The sequence below is a fragment of the Culex pipiens genome, chromosome 1, assembly GCF_016801865.2.
Source record: "Culex pipiens pallens isolate TS chromosome 1, TS_CPP_V2, whole genome shotgun sequence".
In the NCBI taxonomy this organism is placed as follows: domain Eukaryota; kingdom Metazoa; phylum Arthropoda; class Insecta; order Diptera; family Culicidae; genus Culex; species Culex pipiens.
The window spans coordinates 122,717,684-122,734,809 of NC_068937.1; the positions used below are offsets into that span (position 1 = coordinate 122,717,684).

Below are 17,126 nucleotides of genomic sequence, written 5' to 3' on the forward strand. Positions count from 1 at the left end.
TTCGCGTGTGGGCGATTCTGGTTGGGGGGAGGGAGAGAGCGCACGATTTGTGAAGAAAAGAGACAAAATGTTGACAAGCTGTCAAAGAGGCACAGCGCTATCGCGGTGGAGAGAAAAGAACATCGCAAGAGAGTGGAAGCGTGGGTTTAGGGCACTCAGCGGGAACTCATTTTGGTGTTGAGAGGTACACACACGCTAAAATGGAATAGTTGTATTAGGTTTTACAGCGTGACGTCACGAGCGCACACGCACACACATTTTTACTTAGACACACGTGCAAAAAATGTAAACAGTGCAGCCGAACTGTCAAATTTCTAACCTAAAAATCGAGTCGGCGTAAAACCTAATTTTGGGTGAAAAACGACGATGTTTCGGATGATCTACACGGAGAAACGGCATTACACTTTTTGTAGTTCGATTTTACACCGCTGACAAACCGTCTAAAACCGGTTTTCAATTCGAATTCTTAAACATATGGTACGTTCGTTTGAAGAACCGGTCACTGAGTGACAAACACATTCTATTTTTCATATTTTCAATTTATTTTTTTGGCATTCCCAGATATATCTGGCAACCCTGCTTATATCAGAGCAGTTGTTTTAGAGCTGATTTGCAATCACCTTAGTTGTTTTATGACTGATTAGCTGGTGGATGCTGTTTAGCAGCTAATTTAAGATTTGTTACTTGGGTAGCGCGAGCTTCTTAAAAAAACAATTTTACAGCTCTGCATGAGTGCAGCACTCAGTGCGGAACTTGCCCTTAATCGAACGTACCAAAGGGAGCGTTCTTTTATTACGTAACGCAAAATTTTGGATTTTTGACCCCCCCCCCCTTTGTAACAAATCGTAACAGATGAGCCATCCCCCCTACCCCCCTGTAGCGCGTAACGCAAGGTCTTTTTGCAAATTTTTATGAGTGCTTATATGAAAATTTTGCGTTACGTAACAGAATTTTTCAGCACACCCCCCCCCCTCCCCCAATTTTCGTAACATTTCGTAACAGACACCGACACCCCCTCCCCCCCCCTAACTGCGTTACGTAATAAAAGAACGCTCCCAAAAGAGTTCTGGCGTTTTTTTGAAAAGGTCAAATAAACCAAATTTCCAGTTTTTGCTTTTTGGGTGTTTTCGAAACCGCCTTGAGTCAGGGATATTAAAAAAAACCCAAACTGAAAATTGGGTTTATAGCCTACTGCCTACTAAGATAGTTTTTATGATGATAATATTTTTTTGAAAATTATCAGTAGGCAGTGCCCATCATGTGAATGTCAATTAAATTATGAAAATTTGGAGAAAGGCACTATCTCTGCCTATATTGAACCAAAACTGATACTTTTTTATGGAACTTGTTCAGAAAATTGTTCTCCATAATGTGACTGACTCTAAAATGGCGAAATGTAAGATGGCGACGGACGAAGACAGTCCAATTAGCTTTTTCTTTATCGAATAAATTATTTTATAGTATACTATATATTGGGTAATAAACAGCTTATTAATTAAATAATCCATGTTTTGCATTGTTTAATGCTCAAATTCGTATCCGGGCAATGTGTTGCTGTATTTTCATAACAAGTTTTTCAAAGAAAAGATTTACTTTCGGTCGTTTCGGGGTTTCCAGTTTGGATTTTGAGGTAATTTCAAAGAAAGCTAGAAATCTGAAAATTCTGGTTCGAATTTTTTTTAGTGGAGGTCAAATATTGGTCAAATATAGTTGGTTAGAGTCTCCAAGGCATATTCATAAGAAATTTGAGTGATATCATTATGAATGCACCAATTTTCTGTGACTTTTTTGAACAAATATCCCATAAAATCGAAAAATAATCTTCAAAAAAAAGATGCTCTAGACCCCCCGACGAAATATTTCGGTATACCCCGCAAAATGTCGTGAAAGAGCCCTTCTTTCACGGTGCCAAATATCAGACATAGGGGCAGGGGGGGCAGAATGGCCCGCCTAAGTAAAATGCGCCAAAAACCATAGAAAAACATGAAAACTTACGAATTCAGTGTAGTAGGCTTATGCTTTGGGATGTTCCCTTCAATGTTGTATACTTGGTTGATTAAATTTTTTAGCTTAAAACTATTTTTGAGCCACTTTAAAAAAAAAAGTTTTTTCGACTACTTTTCCAGGGTGCGGGGCAGAATGGGCCACCCTGCGGGGCAGAATGGGCCACCTTAGAAAACAATCCATTTCGTCTAATACAACGTTGAAGGGAGATAACAAATGACTTAAGGTACCTTTCTAACATAGTTTCCATGAAGTTAGACCACTTTAATAAAAATAGTCACTTACCAAAACAAACATTTTTGAAAATAGTGTTAATATGTTGAAAAAGGACACTATTTTTACAAATAATCATCAAAACAACTAAAAAATCAACTAATGTTGCATTTAACGTTATTTGTGAAGCTACCAGGAGTGAAATAATCCATTTAATCCAAATTTCATAACTTTTGATTGTTTTTATAAGGCAGGATAAGGGTGGTCCATTCTGCCCTCAAGTGGATTTTAATTTAACACTTCCACCACCAAGCCTCTAAATGATTTTAAGGTTCCGTTGTTGTTTGTATACCTTGGTAGTAACATCTAGTAACGTTATAAGCATTGAGCAAACTTTTTCAAACAATCCAACTTTTCAGAAAGCTTATTTAAAAACCTCGAAATAAACAACATTTCCGTGGTTTTTCTAATAAATTTACATTTTTGCTCATAATTCGAAAAAAAAAATGAATTCAAACGTCGTTTTTGGTATGGTAATGTCATTTGACATCCTTTATAAGACCCTTGCCTTACAATTGGTCTAAATCCATTCTAAAGCCCAAAACCAAGGGTGGCCCATTCTGTCCCCCTGGTCCATTCTGCCCCCCCTGCCCCTACCGAATGTTTTTATCTTTGAGGTCTCGAAAAAATACACCGTGTTAGCTTTACAGGTCAGCTGCGGAAAGACACCGAATATGTATTTAAATAAGTTAATATGTAATTGTAAACTACCAGTTATTTTGGAAAATATACATTTCTAGTTTTGTAGCGAGTGAAGAAGAGGTGCTTGCTTTGATCACTTCGCTCACAGAACCGGTGCCGGGTTCAACACCCTCCTGCGTCTCAATAGTCGGGTCATAGGTCATTCCAGAAGTAGGAGTAGTCTCCTTGGAGTAGATACAGACGAAATAGCACAATCACACATGCAAATTGCTTCTTTGTTGATATTTTAAATGGGATTAACGAAAAATAAAACCACATATAGTTTAAAAACTAAGTTTATTTGATATATTTTTGATGTTTTTTGTCATTTTACACTTTTTTTTTGGGTTTACTTCAAAGTTTTTCTTTTGTTCTTTACTTTAATGTCTATGTTTTCACCGAACTTCGCTCACATCAATTTTATGTTAAAATGATTATGATTGTGATAATTCTACAACTACACCAAACTCTTCATTCTTTTTTATGTTGTGTGTTTGCATTCAATTTTCATAGATCGATCTGTTTCCAATATTGTTTATGGTTTGTGTGGGAGTTGTTCGCTTACTAAAACTAAGATACGTTTGCTTTCATTTGCCACAACTAGCCTATATCTGCAAGATGGGTCACCGTAGTTGCTCAGGGAAGATCTACTTTCGCTTTTGAGCAAGGATCTTTTTTCTTCTTATTGCAATTTATTTACCTTTCTTTTTAATTGTTTTCCGATTATGCTTCTTAACCCAAAAGGTACTAACAACAAATCTCATATGAATTTAACCGTTACAAACTAAAATTGTAGATTTAAATGAGAGCAATTCTCCACGAAACCTCGAGATATCGTTTTCTTACTTGGTGTTAAACCTTTTTTTTGTAAGGACGAACGAACCAAGTTTTATCAACCGATTTCGGAGAGAATTGCTAAAGAGTGGATTTTTGGAGATTTGTAAAAAAGATTTCAGAGCGACGCGGTTTTGCCGGATATTTTTAAAATACACATTTTTGCTTTATTTGTAATCGGTCGAAGAACGCGCGTTCGGTTCTTCTTTATACCACCCCGCTTTTTTATGGTGTGCTGGACTTACAAAACATTAAAAAGTAGTGTTTTTTTAAGGTGCGCCCTCACAGCATTCGGGAGTTGCGGAAAAAATGCAACACTTGCATCGAAATAAAGGGTGTGGTGGGGGGCAAATTAAAAGAAGAGAGAGAGTAAAATTACAATACAAAATGGGTCACTTTACATGATGACACAACGCCGCTGCTTGTCGGTGACGTCTTTGACCTCGACCGAGTCCTCTTTGGCCTCTTCGGCGGTGGAGGCATCTTCGCTGGCGGGGACGTCGGTTTGGCCTTCCTTGATCGTGGTGCTGGATTCCTCCGGTTTCTGCTCGGTCTTGTCGGCGGTTTCCGCTGCCGGTTCGACTTCCATTTTGTTGTCAGCGGCGGCTCCACCGGAGATGTTGGCCGTGGTCGTGGTGGCTTCAGCCGTGACGACCTTGCCGACGAGGTCCTCCTCGGTTTCGAAGCTGCGTTTGGCGACGGGCGTGCTGGCGTGGAGTCGGACCCGGGAGAAGCGGTTCTTCAGCATGGTGACCGGGCTGGCGACGATTCCGAGGAAGCCGCTAAAGTCGAGCCGGGTGCGTTTGGGGCTGTCGGTGTGTTCCTTAACGTCCAGCGCGTCGGAGGTCGATTCCGGGGTCATGGCCTTGCGCTTGCGGGACGAGCCGGCGGGGGTGCGCAGGCTGTCGTTGTGGATCTCCGAACCGACGGTGACGTTCAAGCTGGACGAGGAGTCGTTCAGATCGGCTGTCGGCTTGCGGTACGAGAACTGAATATCGGTCAGGGGACGCGTCGAGCGACGGCCGGAAATGGCGCGCAGTGGCCGGTTGAAGTCAACCGCCGGGGAGGATTCGTTCGACTCAGCGTGCTGTCCCTCGCTGACGGTGCTCAGGTTGACCACAGTGCTAGCGTTGGCTACGGCCACCGCTTCCTGTGCCACCCGGAAGGGACTGATTCGAGCCCGGGTTGGGGGGCCTCCCTTCAGCAGCTTGGACTTTCCACCGGTGCGGGGTGGCATTGGCGAATCCTCGTACTCGGACGGTTCCACAACCAGCGACTCCATCTCGTCTCCTTCGGCGGTGAACCCTTTGAGGGTCTTCTCTCCGACCAACGAGTTGTCCACCTTCTTTTTTGCGGGTTCCGGCGCGGCTTCCTTAACCTCCTTTGCAGCAGAAGCGGCAGGCTTCTTCGGCGAAACCGTCTCCGGCGTCTTGACCTGCTCCACCGGGATGCTCTTCTGCGGAGTCGCTCTCGGGCTAGCCTTCGGGCTGGCCTTGGTCTCCTTGCGCGGAGATTCCTTCACCGCCTCCTCGTGCTTGCCGTTCGTGTCCTTGCCATTGGTGACTTCCTTCTTCTCAGCGGTGGCCTTCGCTGGCGACGCCACCTTTTCGTCGCTAACCAGATCGACGATGGCCACGACGGGTGCGGACTGCGGCGTAGCCGGTGTGACCGTCACGGTTGGTTGAGTTGGTGCCGGGCTGGCTTTGCCCGAAGAAGCCGCCGGGCTGGACTTGCCACTGGAGGAACCCTTCAGCGAGAGCTTGTTCCCTGATGAAGATTTATTGCTGGTGCTGTTGCCGTTGGTGGGCGGAGTTGGGGTGGCGCTGGCCGGAGCCGCCGGTGGGGTGGCCACCAGATTTTGGTACACCTGTGGTGTACGGCGACCGGACGGAGCGGCTGCCGGTTGGCTCGACTGGACCTGCAGTGACATGGCGTGTGCGTGTTTTTAGCTGATGGAAGATCTGAAAGAGAGAGAAAATGAGAGGTTGTTAGAAGTTGTTGTAAAACTGATAACATTTTTGCAGTCAATTCAACTAATTTTGGAGGGTCGTCTTGCTTAGAGCTAATTCGAACCTGCGAGAATTCGGAGATCAAGTGATTACAGGCTCAAGCAGTTTTGCATTCTTACCAAACATTAAACCCTCATTCAAAACAGCTTTGTCCGTCCCAACCCAACAAAAAAAAACACGTGACACTTTATAGTCTTTCAACACAATGCCCTCCCCTCGATTCTTGGGAAACCATAAATCGGCATCTCAACAACCACCCAAAAAAAAAGAAACACAATCGAGAGAACGTTCAGGTCGGTTCACGATCAACTCGTGAAACCCGTCAAAATCTCGCTCCATTTCAATTTCCGAATGAAACTTGGTTGGGAGATGTTTGAAACAAGAACCGCGCGCTTGCCGCCAGCAGCAGCAGTACCACAGTTATTAAGCATTTAGAGAGACCGGCCGCCGACCGGGTTCATTCTAGCCGGCAAATTTCGTCTAGAAGAGTTGTTTTCACCTACACAAACACATGCGCTTGGCCAACAGGTCGGGCGACTAGCCGAAGCGGCATTCTTCCTGTTTCGCACATAAGCGAGTGTGTTGCTGTACGAGTTGCGTTCGAGCAAGTGTGGGTTGACCAACCCATACACGGAGAGAAATTGGCCGCACCGCGGCATGTGTGTGTGTGCGCGCTTCTCTTTCGGCGCGTTTATGTAGCGCTCTTTGTTGATGATGATTAACGACCCGTATCTGAGAGTGGTGCGCGAGTTCGGTATATACATTATACATAAACAAGTGAGAATCATTGAAGAAGGATTGGCAACCCAAAACAAACCTTTCGATGTTGGCGAAATGGTGACCGAATTTCAGGCGTTGCCCTTTCGGTTAAACGATACATCCGAAAAGCCTTGGGGAGTCATGTTACAACAGACGAAAGAAAGGGTAATATATCACCATGTGGAATCCAAGCATCTCTATCAGAAACGTGCGTTTCCCAAACACGGACATAGCATTCAAAGTACCTCCAAAAAGGCGATTGTTTAATATCTCGGAAATAATCAATCAACACGTCGGTGTTGAGAAAGTCATGTTCAGCAGTTCTTTTGTAGTATGTTGTCTGAATGTAGTTCGATTCTGAAATAAATGTAATGTTTTGAAACTTTTCTGATTATTTACATTCCTCTCAATTATCATTTTATTCAGACTTCGAGCGGAGAATCGTCAATTTCGCTGATGATAAACTTATGCTCTTTACTATTGAACTGCCTTGTCTTGTGTTGCTTGTTCATGTAGATTTTACATGATTCAACCAATGAACAATTGATTTAGCTTGGTCGATTGATGATCCTTTTATTAGCGGTCTTGTGTCAAGTGTTAAGTAGTTAAACTCGGGATTGATCAGAATGTTGTGATATACATATTTTTTTTTATGCTGGTCGTCTTTAGATCCATCTCACCCTCAATCGTTAATTTGCATATACTGCACGGATAACTTGTAAAAATCTTTATTCAAATTTGGATCCAGCAAAAAAATTTCTACGTCTTTCTGAACTTTTTAACAATTTACATGAATCAATACATCTGGAGCAACATTTAAAAGAAGCGGCATGACAGCGACCTTTGGTCCCATTTAAACGCGTGTAATGAAAGGTCGTACCGCCCCTTTCAAATAACGACCAGACATGAGCCATCTCATGTACCACTGTACCAGTGGCTTAATAGACTAGATTAATGGTATTTTTTTACCACTGAAAGATCAGCATATATTCACCAATGACCATGAATCTTTCTTCACAAAACCTGATTAAGATTCAGCCATCAAAACATTCTGGAACCTCTAATCAGCGATCGCACCCAGGCATGGCTAAGCATCTCAGCATCGACAATCACCGCATTGACGAGAAATCACTCTTCCAGTCTCGCCCGCCACACAGAGTTGAGAGGGAAATTGGAACCCCGTTGCAGCGGATTGCATTACATCTCGTGCACTTGACCACAGCTCCACGTTCGTCTGCAACTTCTGCGACTTTGTTGAGCAAGTGTGCGGTGCAACGGCGTTGACATCGAATTCCGTGCATCACACCATCTCGGTTCGCCGCGGTAATTATTCAATTTAAGAACCTCGGACACACTTCGCCGCGCGAATGTGTATTGGTGAGCATAAGCCACTCCATCATAGCCGCTCGCTGACTGACTTATCTCGCGGAGTGGTTGAGGTTGGTTTCTTATCGTTTTTACTGCTACTCGTTCATGTTTCTTCATTTTGCTTCGTCAGTTTCTTCAAATCAAATTTGCTTCTGATTTCCTACATACAAGCATAAAGTGTACGGAAGAAGGCGGCTTCGCCGCTCGCGCTAGTCTACTAACGAGCTATAAACAAAATTTGTCCGCACGTTATTTGTTTTATTTACCAACGAGACTCAGGTGGTGTATACCATCATTTATCACTTCGCGCTTGATCAATCGGATACGCACCGCCTTTTTTCGTGGTCCTCAAATATATATCTCGCTCACAAGCTTCAAACAACATGATCGCTCTCCGTCTAAAACAAGGATCTATTTTAAAACATATATCACCGCGTAGGACATCACGGCATTTCGCCGAATCGACTATCTCAAACAAGTGGGTACAGGACCAACACGGCTTAGCTAGCACACTCAGGCTAACGCGTGTTTTTAAATTCATTTGAACTTTTCTTCGCTCGCTTATTTGTGTCGTTTTTTTCGCAAATGTGCTCTCGCCACAATCGGCTTTGACGACCAGCCAAGGGTTTAAAAATAGCGGCCCAGAACCTTGGGAGGCGATCCCAGCACTGCGAGGAGCGGTGTCCGATGGGCTCCGCAAGAAAAAAAAATGTTCGTGGGAGTCAATTACTGCGGTGCTGTAACAATGGCGCCTGCCCGAACTAATTGATTGTCTTGGGCTAATCTAGGTGATCTTGTAAAAAAATGCCGTCTTAAATACAGCTAACGAATGCAAATCGGAAGAGTCGAAACTATTTTTTTTCTGGTTGTTTATTTTGTAATGCTGTACCACCACCACGCTTCGTCGACCACGGCGTGGTCACATCGAGTTTGTTGGGAAAGCAAATATTTACTTTGCCCGAGTGTTTGCTTTTGGAAACGAATTGTAAGATAGACAGATATCAAGTGGAGGCAAACGTAAGCTAATTAACGCGGGGCCATCGTTCATCTAAGCTGGTTTCGTTGATCGAATCGAGTGGATAAACGGTTGGGTTTGGAAACTTATTCAACATAGAATGCTTGCTTCTGAATAGCTTGTAAAAATCTCTTCTCTAATACGGACGTAACATCCAAGTACTGTTGGGTGATGCCAACCCTAAACGACTATTTCGTTAGTTCAGCAATTTGATTTTGCTTATTTTTTCGATTTATCTGATGTTTATAACGGAAATCCTTTTTTTACTTTGCAGATTTGGCAGTAGGTTTTTCTGAATAGTCCACACTCAATTAATGATCTTGAATGATACTTTTTTCCGTATGTTATTACCGCAGACCACTGGGGAGGACGTTGGCGGACGACGTCATTCGGACTTGGCGGAGGGTTTCTTTTTTTCGGCACACACACGTGCTCTAGTCCGTGAGGCAAACACGGATCTTGACAGGTATTTTCAACCCCATTTCAATCAAATTGGTAAGAGATCGCGACAGATACGCGAACGTGATCCACAACTCATAAGTTCCAAACCTAACGACTAAACATAAGTCTAAATACCATATGATCTTCAGTTTTATAAAGCATTTTTCATCAAATTCACTGATAATGATCTTGAAACTTCCATTTCTACAGGATTTGTAGATTTTTAAAAATCAATGAACTTGAATGATACTTTTCTTCATATTTTAAGCAGTTTACTTTTTCCCTGAACCGTTTTTTTATCGCCTACATTCATCTAATGATTCGTAATGATACTTTTCTTTATCTGATCAGCAATTTCTACAATTTGTCAGGTAAGATTCCTCTAGTCCAGTGGTTCTCAACCTTATTCGATTCATTCCCCCCTTGGCTAGTTTTCAAGAACCTCATTCCCCCCTTTGAATTTTCAACAAATTGGTATCAATGAACACATGTTAAAATTTAGACTGTAATGTTTGTAAAAGTTTTACATACTTTTGCATCAATTTAAAAGCTCTATTAAATTTGTTTTTAAAATTTACTCTAAAAAAATTCACAGCATTTTTATCAAAAACAATTTTACCTGCTGTAATGGAATGGAAAATAAGTTTTTGCTAATTAAAAAAAAACAAAAAATTTAAAACAAAATATTTGAAAACTTAATCATTTATCAAAGCTCTAAAAATAATGCTAAAAAGTTGAAAAATCTCAGAAACTTTTGTAAATAATGTAGTAAAGATATCGAATGAATTCAAAACATTGCAAATATTTTTGTTTGCTCAGAATGTGCACAATTCGTTTAAAATTTGATTTTTTTACCTGGTCATCTCAAACAACCAGGTGCCGATGTCGAAGCCGATAACGCACGTTGAACTGTCGTCGGACCATCTGCCGGTCACCTTTACGATCGACGTTGATGTTCCAGTCGCCCCGGCTGGAAGACTCGTCCGATGCTTCGACAGAGCGAACTGGAGCACTTTTGCTCGCTCGATCGAGCGGGAGGTCGACCTCAACGCTAGCTGGATCAACACTCTAGATCGCTCGGAGAAAATCGACGACGCCATCGACAAGTTCACCGCCATCCTCAAAGCAGCTGAGGAAGCCGCTATCCCTTCGCGTAGGATCCTACCTCAGAAGAAGGACATCCCCGACGAGCTGAAGCTGCTAATCCGGCTGAGGAACGTGCGGCGTAGACAGTTCATCCGAAGACGGGACCCGCTCATCGGAGCGGTGGTGACCCACCTGAACAACGTCATCAGCACCAAAAGCGCCGAGCACCGCTACAAAAATTTCGGCTCCTTGCTAAGGACGCTGGACAACGGCAGCAACAAGTTCTGGAAGCTTACCCGCAACCTCCGGAACACGGTCAAGTACAGCCCCCCGCTGAACGTCAACGGAGACCTCGTAGCGAGCCCTTCAGCGAAAGCCGAAGCGCTCGCAAGTGCGTTCGCCGCTGCCCACAACAATGAGCAACCAGGTGATCCCGAAACATCGGCCGCTGTGGAGAACGCGCTTGGCCACATCCGAGCGACAACTCCTCCCGTGCCTCCGGCCGCCCTTGTCAAGCCGAAAGAGGTCAAGGCGATCATCCGCACGCTCAAAAACCGGAAGTCTCCTGGGCAAGACGGAATCCGGAATACGTGCCTCAAGCAGCTGCCAAGAAAAGGGTTGGTCGTCCTGACCAAAATCTTCAACGCTTGCCTGGCCTTGGGCTACTTTCCGGCTCGTTGGAAGCACGCAAACGTGATCGCCATCCCAAAGGCGAACAAGGACATAACCAATCCAGGTAACTACCGCCCGATCAGCCTTTTGAGCAGCCTGAGCAAACTCCTGGAACGGGTGATCCTCGCCCGGATAAACCGTCACCTGGAGACGGAGCAACTCATCCCACACGAGCAGTTCGGCTTCAAGCCGGGGCACTCAACGGTGCACCAACTCGCCCGTATCTCGGAGATGGTGAAGCGCGGCTTCCTGGCGGGGAAATCGACCGGCATGATCCTTCTCGACGTCGAAAAGGCCTACGACTCCGTGTGGCAGGACGCCGTGGTCTACAAGCTCTTCCGCTCGAACCTCCAGCCGTTCCTGGTCAAGATCGTCGAGTCGTTCCTGACGAATCGGTCGTTTACGGTGACGGTGAATGGCGAGCGTTCCTCCGTCCACAACATCCCCTTCGGCGTGCCCCAAGGATCAGTGCTGAGCCCGACTCTCTACAACATCCTCACCTCCGACGTGCCGATGATCGATGGAGTGTCGTACGCATTCTTTGCGGATGACACTGCATACTTGGCATCGGATAAGGACCCGAAGATCGTCGTCACCCACCTACAAGCGGCACAGAACAACCTCGAGGAGTTTCAGCGGAAGTGGCGCATCAAGCTGAACGCTGGGAAAACCCAGTCCATCTTCTTCACCAGGAGGCGTGCTGCTCGGCACCTTCCCCGCAGATCGATCAGCGTCAATGGCCAGCCTGCGACGTGGGACGACGAGGTCAGGTACCTGGGTGTGGTGCACGACAAGAAGCTGAAGTACGACAAGCACGTGAACAACATCATCGAGAAGGTGGATCGTTCCACCAAGGCGCTCTACTCCCTGCTGAATCGGCGGTCGAAGCTGAGCATCAAGAACAAGTCGCTCGTGGTCAAGTGCATCATCCGTCCAATGCTGACCTACGCTGCTGCGGTCTGGGGCAACTGCGCCAAATCGCACCGTAAGCGACTCCAGGTGAAGCAGAACAAGCTGCTCAAGATGGTGCACAACTTGGACCCGTGGTACCCGACCGACGATCTACACGAGCTGGCCGGCGTCGACACCATCGACGCAAGCATCGAAAAAGCAACGAGAACCTTCAGGACTTCCTGTGGGATGTCAACGAATCCGCTCATCGAAGCACTCCTCCGTCAACAACTGTGATATTAGTCTTAAGCCAAACATAGATCTAGGGTTTTTTCTCAAAATTTATTTTCCCTAAAAGAGCATGCAGCTAGCAACATCTAAACTTAGAAACATGTACCCTCCCTGTAAAGGCTAATGAATTGATCTCAGTTGAAAGGTTCTCCAAATCTCTGAATTGCAAATGTAACATCCTGGAGCAGAACTGTTAAATTCTAATAAACACCAATTGAATTGAATTGAATTTGATTTTTTTCAGCTTATTTTTTTGTATTATTAGTTTTTCTCATGAATATTTATAATCACATTCAAAGATGAAATCTGAAATAGCATAGAAATTCCAAAGGTTGAAATTTATTGCAATAAGTCATTCAAAGAGTCTGGTACTTTCTTGTAATATTTAAGTTTTTACGAAAACATTTTAAAACATTTGATCATTTGATTCTTATGGCATCCTCATTCCTCCCCAAGAAGGGTCTGGCCTCCAGGGGGGAATTCCTCACCGGTTGAGAAACACTGCTCTTGTCTGAAATTGGTCACCTCAACAACAATTAAGGACGCCAAAATCCTTCTTTCTCGACGACTAGACGACACCCTAAACTCGCTCGCTCGTTTCAGGTAAGTTCCTCGGTACTTACGCCGTCCCTTCTGCGACCGGAAATTGGCCCGAATCGTCTGCCAGCGATCTTCACTACATGCACTGTTTTGCCTGCCATTCGGCGTCGAGGCCATCGCACACAATTTACGCTCGACTGGCGACGACACTCCCGAATCGGCGCAGAACTGTCGTAGTAACACATCCGAGGCTTTTTGCCTTTGTCTACCTTCTGGGACAAAAGGGCGGCGAATCGGGGTCAATGTGACGTAACCGAGTTTGGCGAATCGCTTCATCAGTCGCGGCAGTTGTTTGCGTATGGTTCTATTGAGTTGCTATCAACGGGACGGGAAAATAATAGCAGCTGGAAGTTTGTCACGAGGCACGTATCGCATGAAAACAGGTTTCTCTGGAATTTTTCGTGCGGAGCTCTCTGGTTTCACAGGTAGCTTAACAGCTAATGAGCTTCGTCTTTGTGACTATTAGAGTCGTTTTTCTTGTTTTCAACGTTTTTTGTTTGCGGTGCAGAAATCTTCAAAGTGGACCTTTCTCTTATGTTGCGCTTAGCGCCAAAAACCGCCAAAACATAACATTCATCCGAGTATAAAAACGATTCCGGTTCCATCAGCAGTCACAGGGTGCCTCTTTTAGTCCAACTTTGCCTCAACTATTTCATTTTATGCAGTCCAGCGCAGGCAGGCCGACACTCTCTTAGTGTTTCGCGCCCGTTGTTATGTTTATGTACACATCAGCTTTCTTCTTTCTCTTTTGCGACTCCATCAGCCGAGGTACAGCCGAGACGGCGTGATTTTGTTGTTTCTCCTTTAAAATGCGGTTTCGCTGACGGTGCAGCAGCAGCAGGTTGTGCGCTGGTATGCTGCCAAGTTTGTAGCCTTCGTCACGTTCTTCTCGGTCTAACGGACTTTGTAGTAGATTGTCGTAGCTTCTTCACTACTCCGCTGGACATTATCATAACTGTCGAGAGGGGTTTGATTATACAATCAGTGCGTGTAGCCGCTATCTCTGGTAGTCGCGTCGAGATATCAGCGACAGTCGACGAGTTGTGCGTGTTGTGACGCTCAAGATTTGGGTTCTAATAATAGTCATCTCACAACGGCGATGATGAGTTGAGATCTGGTCAGTTAGTAGCTACCACCTTAGCTCGCATCCTCTCCAAACATATCGTAAAGTTGGGAGGCCTAAGTCCCAGCGGTAGTAGTACACATAGAGATATTTATTTTCTGTTTCGATTCCCGCCAGTGGAGTGGAGTGTCGACGAGGAAAAGGTGGTTGAACTTTCCGCGTGGCTCGCGGCGGCGCGAAATGAATGTATGCTTTTTTTTTTGCTGAATGCTTGCTGCTGGTGGGGGATTGAGATGGATTTCACGCGTAGATTTGATGATGGAAATGAGTGCGGGGGTGTGTGTTGAATGATGATGCTGAGCACGTGATTTGGGACTATTCAAGAGTTTTAAAAATACTAAAAAAATTAGGGCTCAGAATAGGGGTTACAAGACTCGATGCAAAATCAGAAATAATTAAATAAAGCAGTTCTGCCCACCATTGAAAAAACGGCTAATATCCACTTCTGGCAAAAACGAGATATTAGCACCAGGTGGTAGAGGATGTTCCAACGCATCTCCTGGAACTTGAATTTCACTGAAATAGTGTTAGGACTTGGCTGCCGATGCGAAAAACCAAACGGCTAATATGCCACTCTTATGGGAAATTGCCTTGAAAGTGATTTTGTGACAAACACTAAAACGCGTTTTTCTCAGAATACTTGATTTGGCATAATAGCCGAATTTTCAATTATGGGCAGAGTTAACCTAAATAATGTTGAAGTACAACAAGAGAACTTTATGTACAGCCACAGAATTTCGCAGTTTGTTTGCCACCATAGTTCGCACACTTGATAAGTAGTTTAGTTGCTGGTCGTAGTTGACAGATGTGAACTTCAAGTACCTAGAATGCAGATCATTGTCCAATTCCACAATGACTTTAAAATAGTTAATTTCCAGTTGAAAAAGCGCTTCCCTAACACGGACGTGAACTTCCAGTACCTAGAATTTTGTATCTCTCGACGAACTTAACTAACATGAACTACGTTATTCAACGACATTTCGGTTATGTCACTACATAACTTCTTGAATTAAATTACTTCCACTTTTGCTTTTCTTCATAACAGTAGTGAATCCGTCATTGCCATCGTCCTAACGGCGTCGAAAAAAAAATGCTTTTTTATGTTTAAATCCTCATTTAGCCCACCTTGCACGCTCTCGGTACAGGTTTCCTTGGTAACGGTGAAAACTGTTATTTTCCTTTTCCAGCGTCACTTTCTAGCTCTTGTCAGGGTGTTTGGCGTGTTGAGTGCCACTTCAACCAACCAGCACAACTTCCGGTTCGATCTAGCCGTTACAACCGGACCCGTAATTAAGGCAAACCTCGCCTCGCACCAACGCAAATCATCTCGTATAGAAGCTAAATGGGACACAAAGAGCCAGAAAGAAGATGAGTTTTGTTTCATTCTTCATCCTCTCTCTGTTTTCCTCTGTTACTCCTCCACATAAAATTGCGCCCCTCTCTTTCATCCTTTTTCACGTCCGCCACTGCGCTCGGCTCTCTCTTCCCAAAGAAGTCCTCGCCAAATGAGTTCCCTGTTGGCGGACGCCATTTTCGAACCCGCGGAAGAATCTCAACGATCCCTGCCCCGGAATCTTTGTTCGAAGCGCCGGCCGGGACAACACGAATCCTTTCCGAGCCCTTGAATCTGCGTTCGAGGACGGTGGAATCCATTTCGGTAAATTTTCTTTGCTTTCTTAAGATTCATGAAGGGCTAAAAATAAATACCGCGCGGCAGAAGAGATTTTCTTTACCTCGATTTATGCTGCGACCTTTTCGGGTTGAAAATTCTCTTTCAAGCAAGCTATCCGGCTTTTCTGCTGCAGGTAATCCTTTTTGTTTACGGCAAATCTGACAAACAATTTACACGGCGACACTTTCCCACAGTTATCACACTTTTCGAGACAATTTTCACGAACCAAACGCGCAACGAACTTTTGCTTCTTACTTCTTTTTTTGCTTTGGCAACACACACGGGGACAGCCAGAAATTCAAAAAAATAACGCACGCACGAGGATAACAACTTTACGACCAAACGGACCGACGCTCACAACACAACTGAAGAAATTTGTTGGCCCTTCCTTTTTGAGACGAGCATAAGCAGGGAACTCACGCCGCGCGATGGTGAGAGTGAGTGAAAAGGAAATAGACGAGGAGGTCGAACGAAGAGTGGTAAAGTGACAGCCGGGGTTTAGGTGCGAAAACATGGAAAAACATCGAAGGCAGGCAACACGCTCAGAGAAAGTAAAGCAACATTTGGGTTACAAAATCAAAAATCAAATCAAATTATTCGCTCTACCCCAGTCACGGCGTTCTAGCAGGATTCTAGCAGAGTTCTAACAGAGCTGGATATTCTTACAGAATTCTAGCAGAAATGTTCCACCGTTCTAGCAGGATTCTGACAGAAACATTTTATTTTTCAAAAGCATCAAAATTTTAAAGGAAATAGAAGTCTAACCAACTGAAAACAATTAGAAATGCATTTTTCTGCGTTTAAAATCATATTTAGCATGTCTGGTATCGATCAAAAATATTTTCAATTCCAATGTACAGCACCGCAAATTTTTTTTTTTTCGGTGAAATAAAACATTCTTCAATACTTGGATTTTTTGAAAACTAATGATTGCAAAACAACTGGGCAGGTGTAAAATGCACTTTATAACACTTTTTTTCATTCAAATGTCGAGACCATGGCTTGTAATTTCAATTTTTATATTTTTTTGCCAGCCTCCCCCCCCCCCCTCGATCCCGATCAGAGTCGAGGGACATAAACTTCAAAAAACATTTGCAATGGCTTAAAAAAAATTGACAAGACATCATTTTTTCGATAGATTATAGTCCCCTTGGAACGAGCTGTCAAGTAGGACCTTTTCTGTCAAGAAGAGCTACACTCAAAGTAAAAAGTATCCCTTTAAAAGGGTATCGAAAATGTACTGATTTTGACATACCCTTTTAAAAGGGTGACGCCGGGTGAACTTATGAAAAGGATAGAAAGTATCCTTTTTGAGGATTGAAAGTACCCTTTTGAGGGATACATCAGATTTTGAGTGTACGAAGTTATTTTCTTAAAATTGATTTAAAAATCCATTTTAAATCCTTT

At 44.1% G+C, this 17,126-nt stretch overlaps 1 protein-coding gene across 1 annotated transcript; it reads right to left on the minus strand.

Annotated features, from left to right (window-relative positions):
* Nucleotides 1–3,895: 3,895 nt before the first annotated feature.
* Nucleotides 3,896–16,095, minus strand: LOC120424665 (uncharacterized). The gene is made up of 2 exons (XM_039588838.2): nucleotides 15,781–16,095; nucleotides 3,896–5,753 (listed from the first exon to the last, which is right to left on the minus strand). The coding sequence occupies exon 2, from the start codon at nucleotides 5,720–5,722 to the stop codon at nucleotides 4,190–4,192; it is 1,533 nt and encodes a 510-aa protein (XP_039444772.1). The 5' UTR covers nucleotides 5,723–5,753; nucleotides 15,781–16,095; the 3' UTR covers nucleotides 3,896–4,189.
* Between the last annotated feature and the right edge of the window lie 1,031 nt (nucleotides 16,096–17,126).

Excerpts from the sequence above, each read along its gene's own strand:
- LOC120424665 (XM_039588838.2), bottom strand. The coding sequence starts at position 5,722 with ATGTCACTGCAGGTCCAGTCGAGCCAACCGGCAGCCGCTCCGTCCGGT.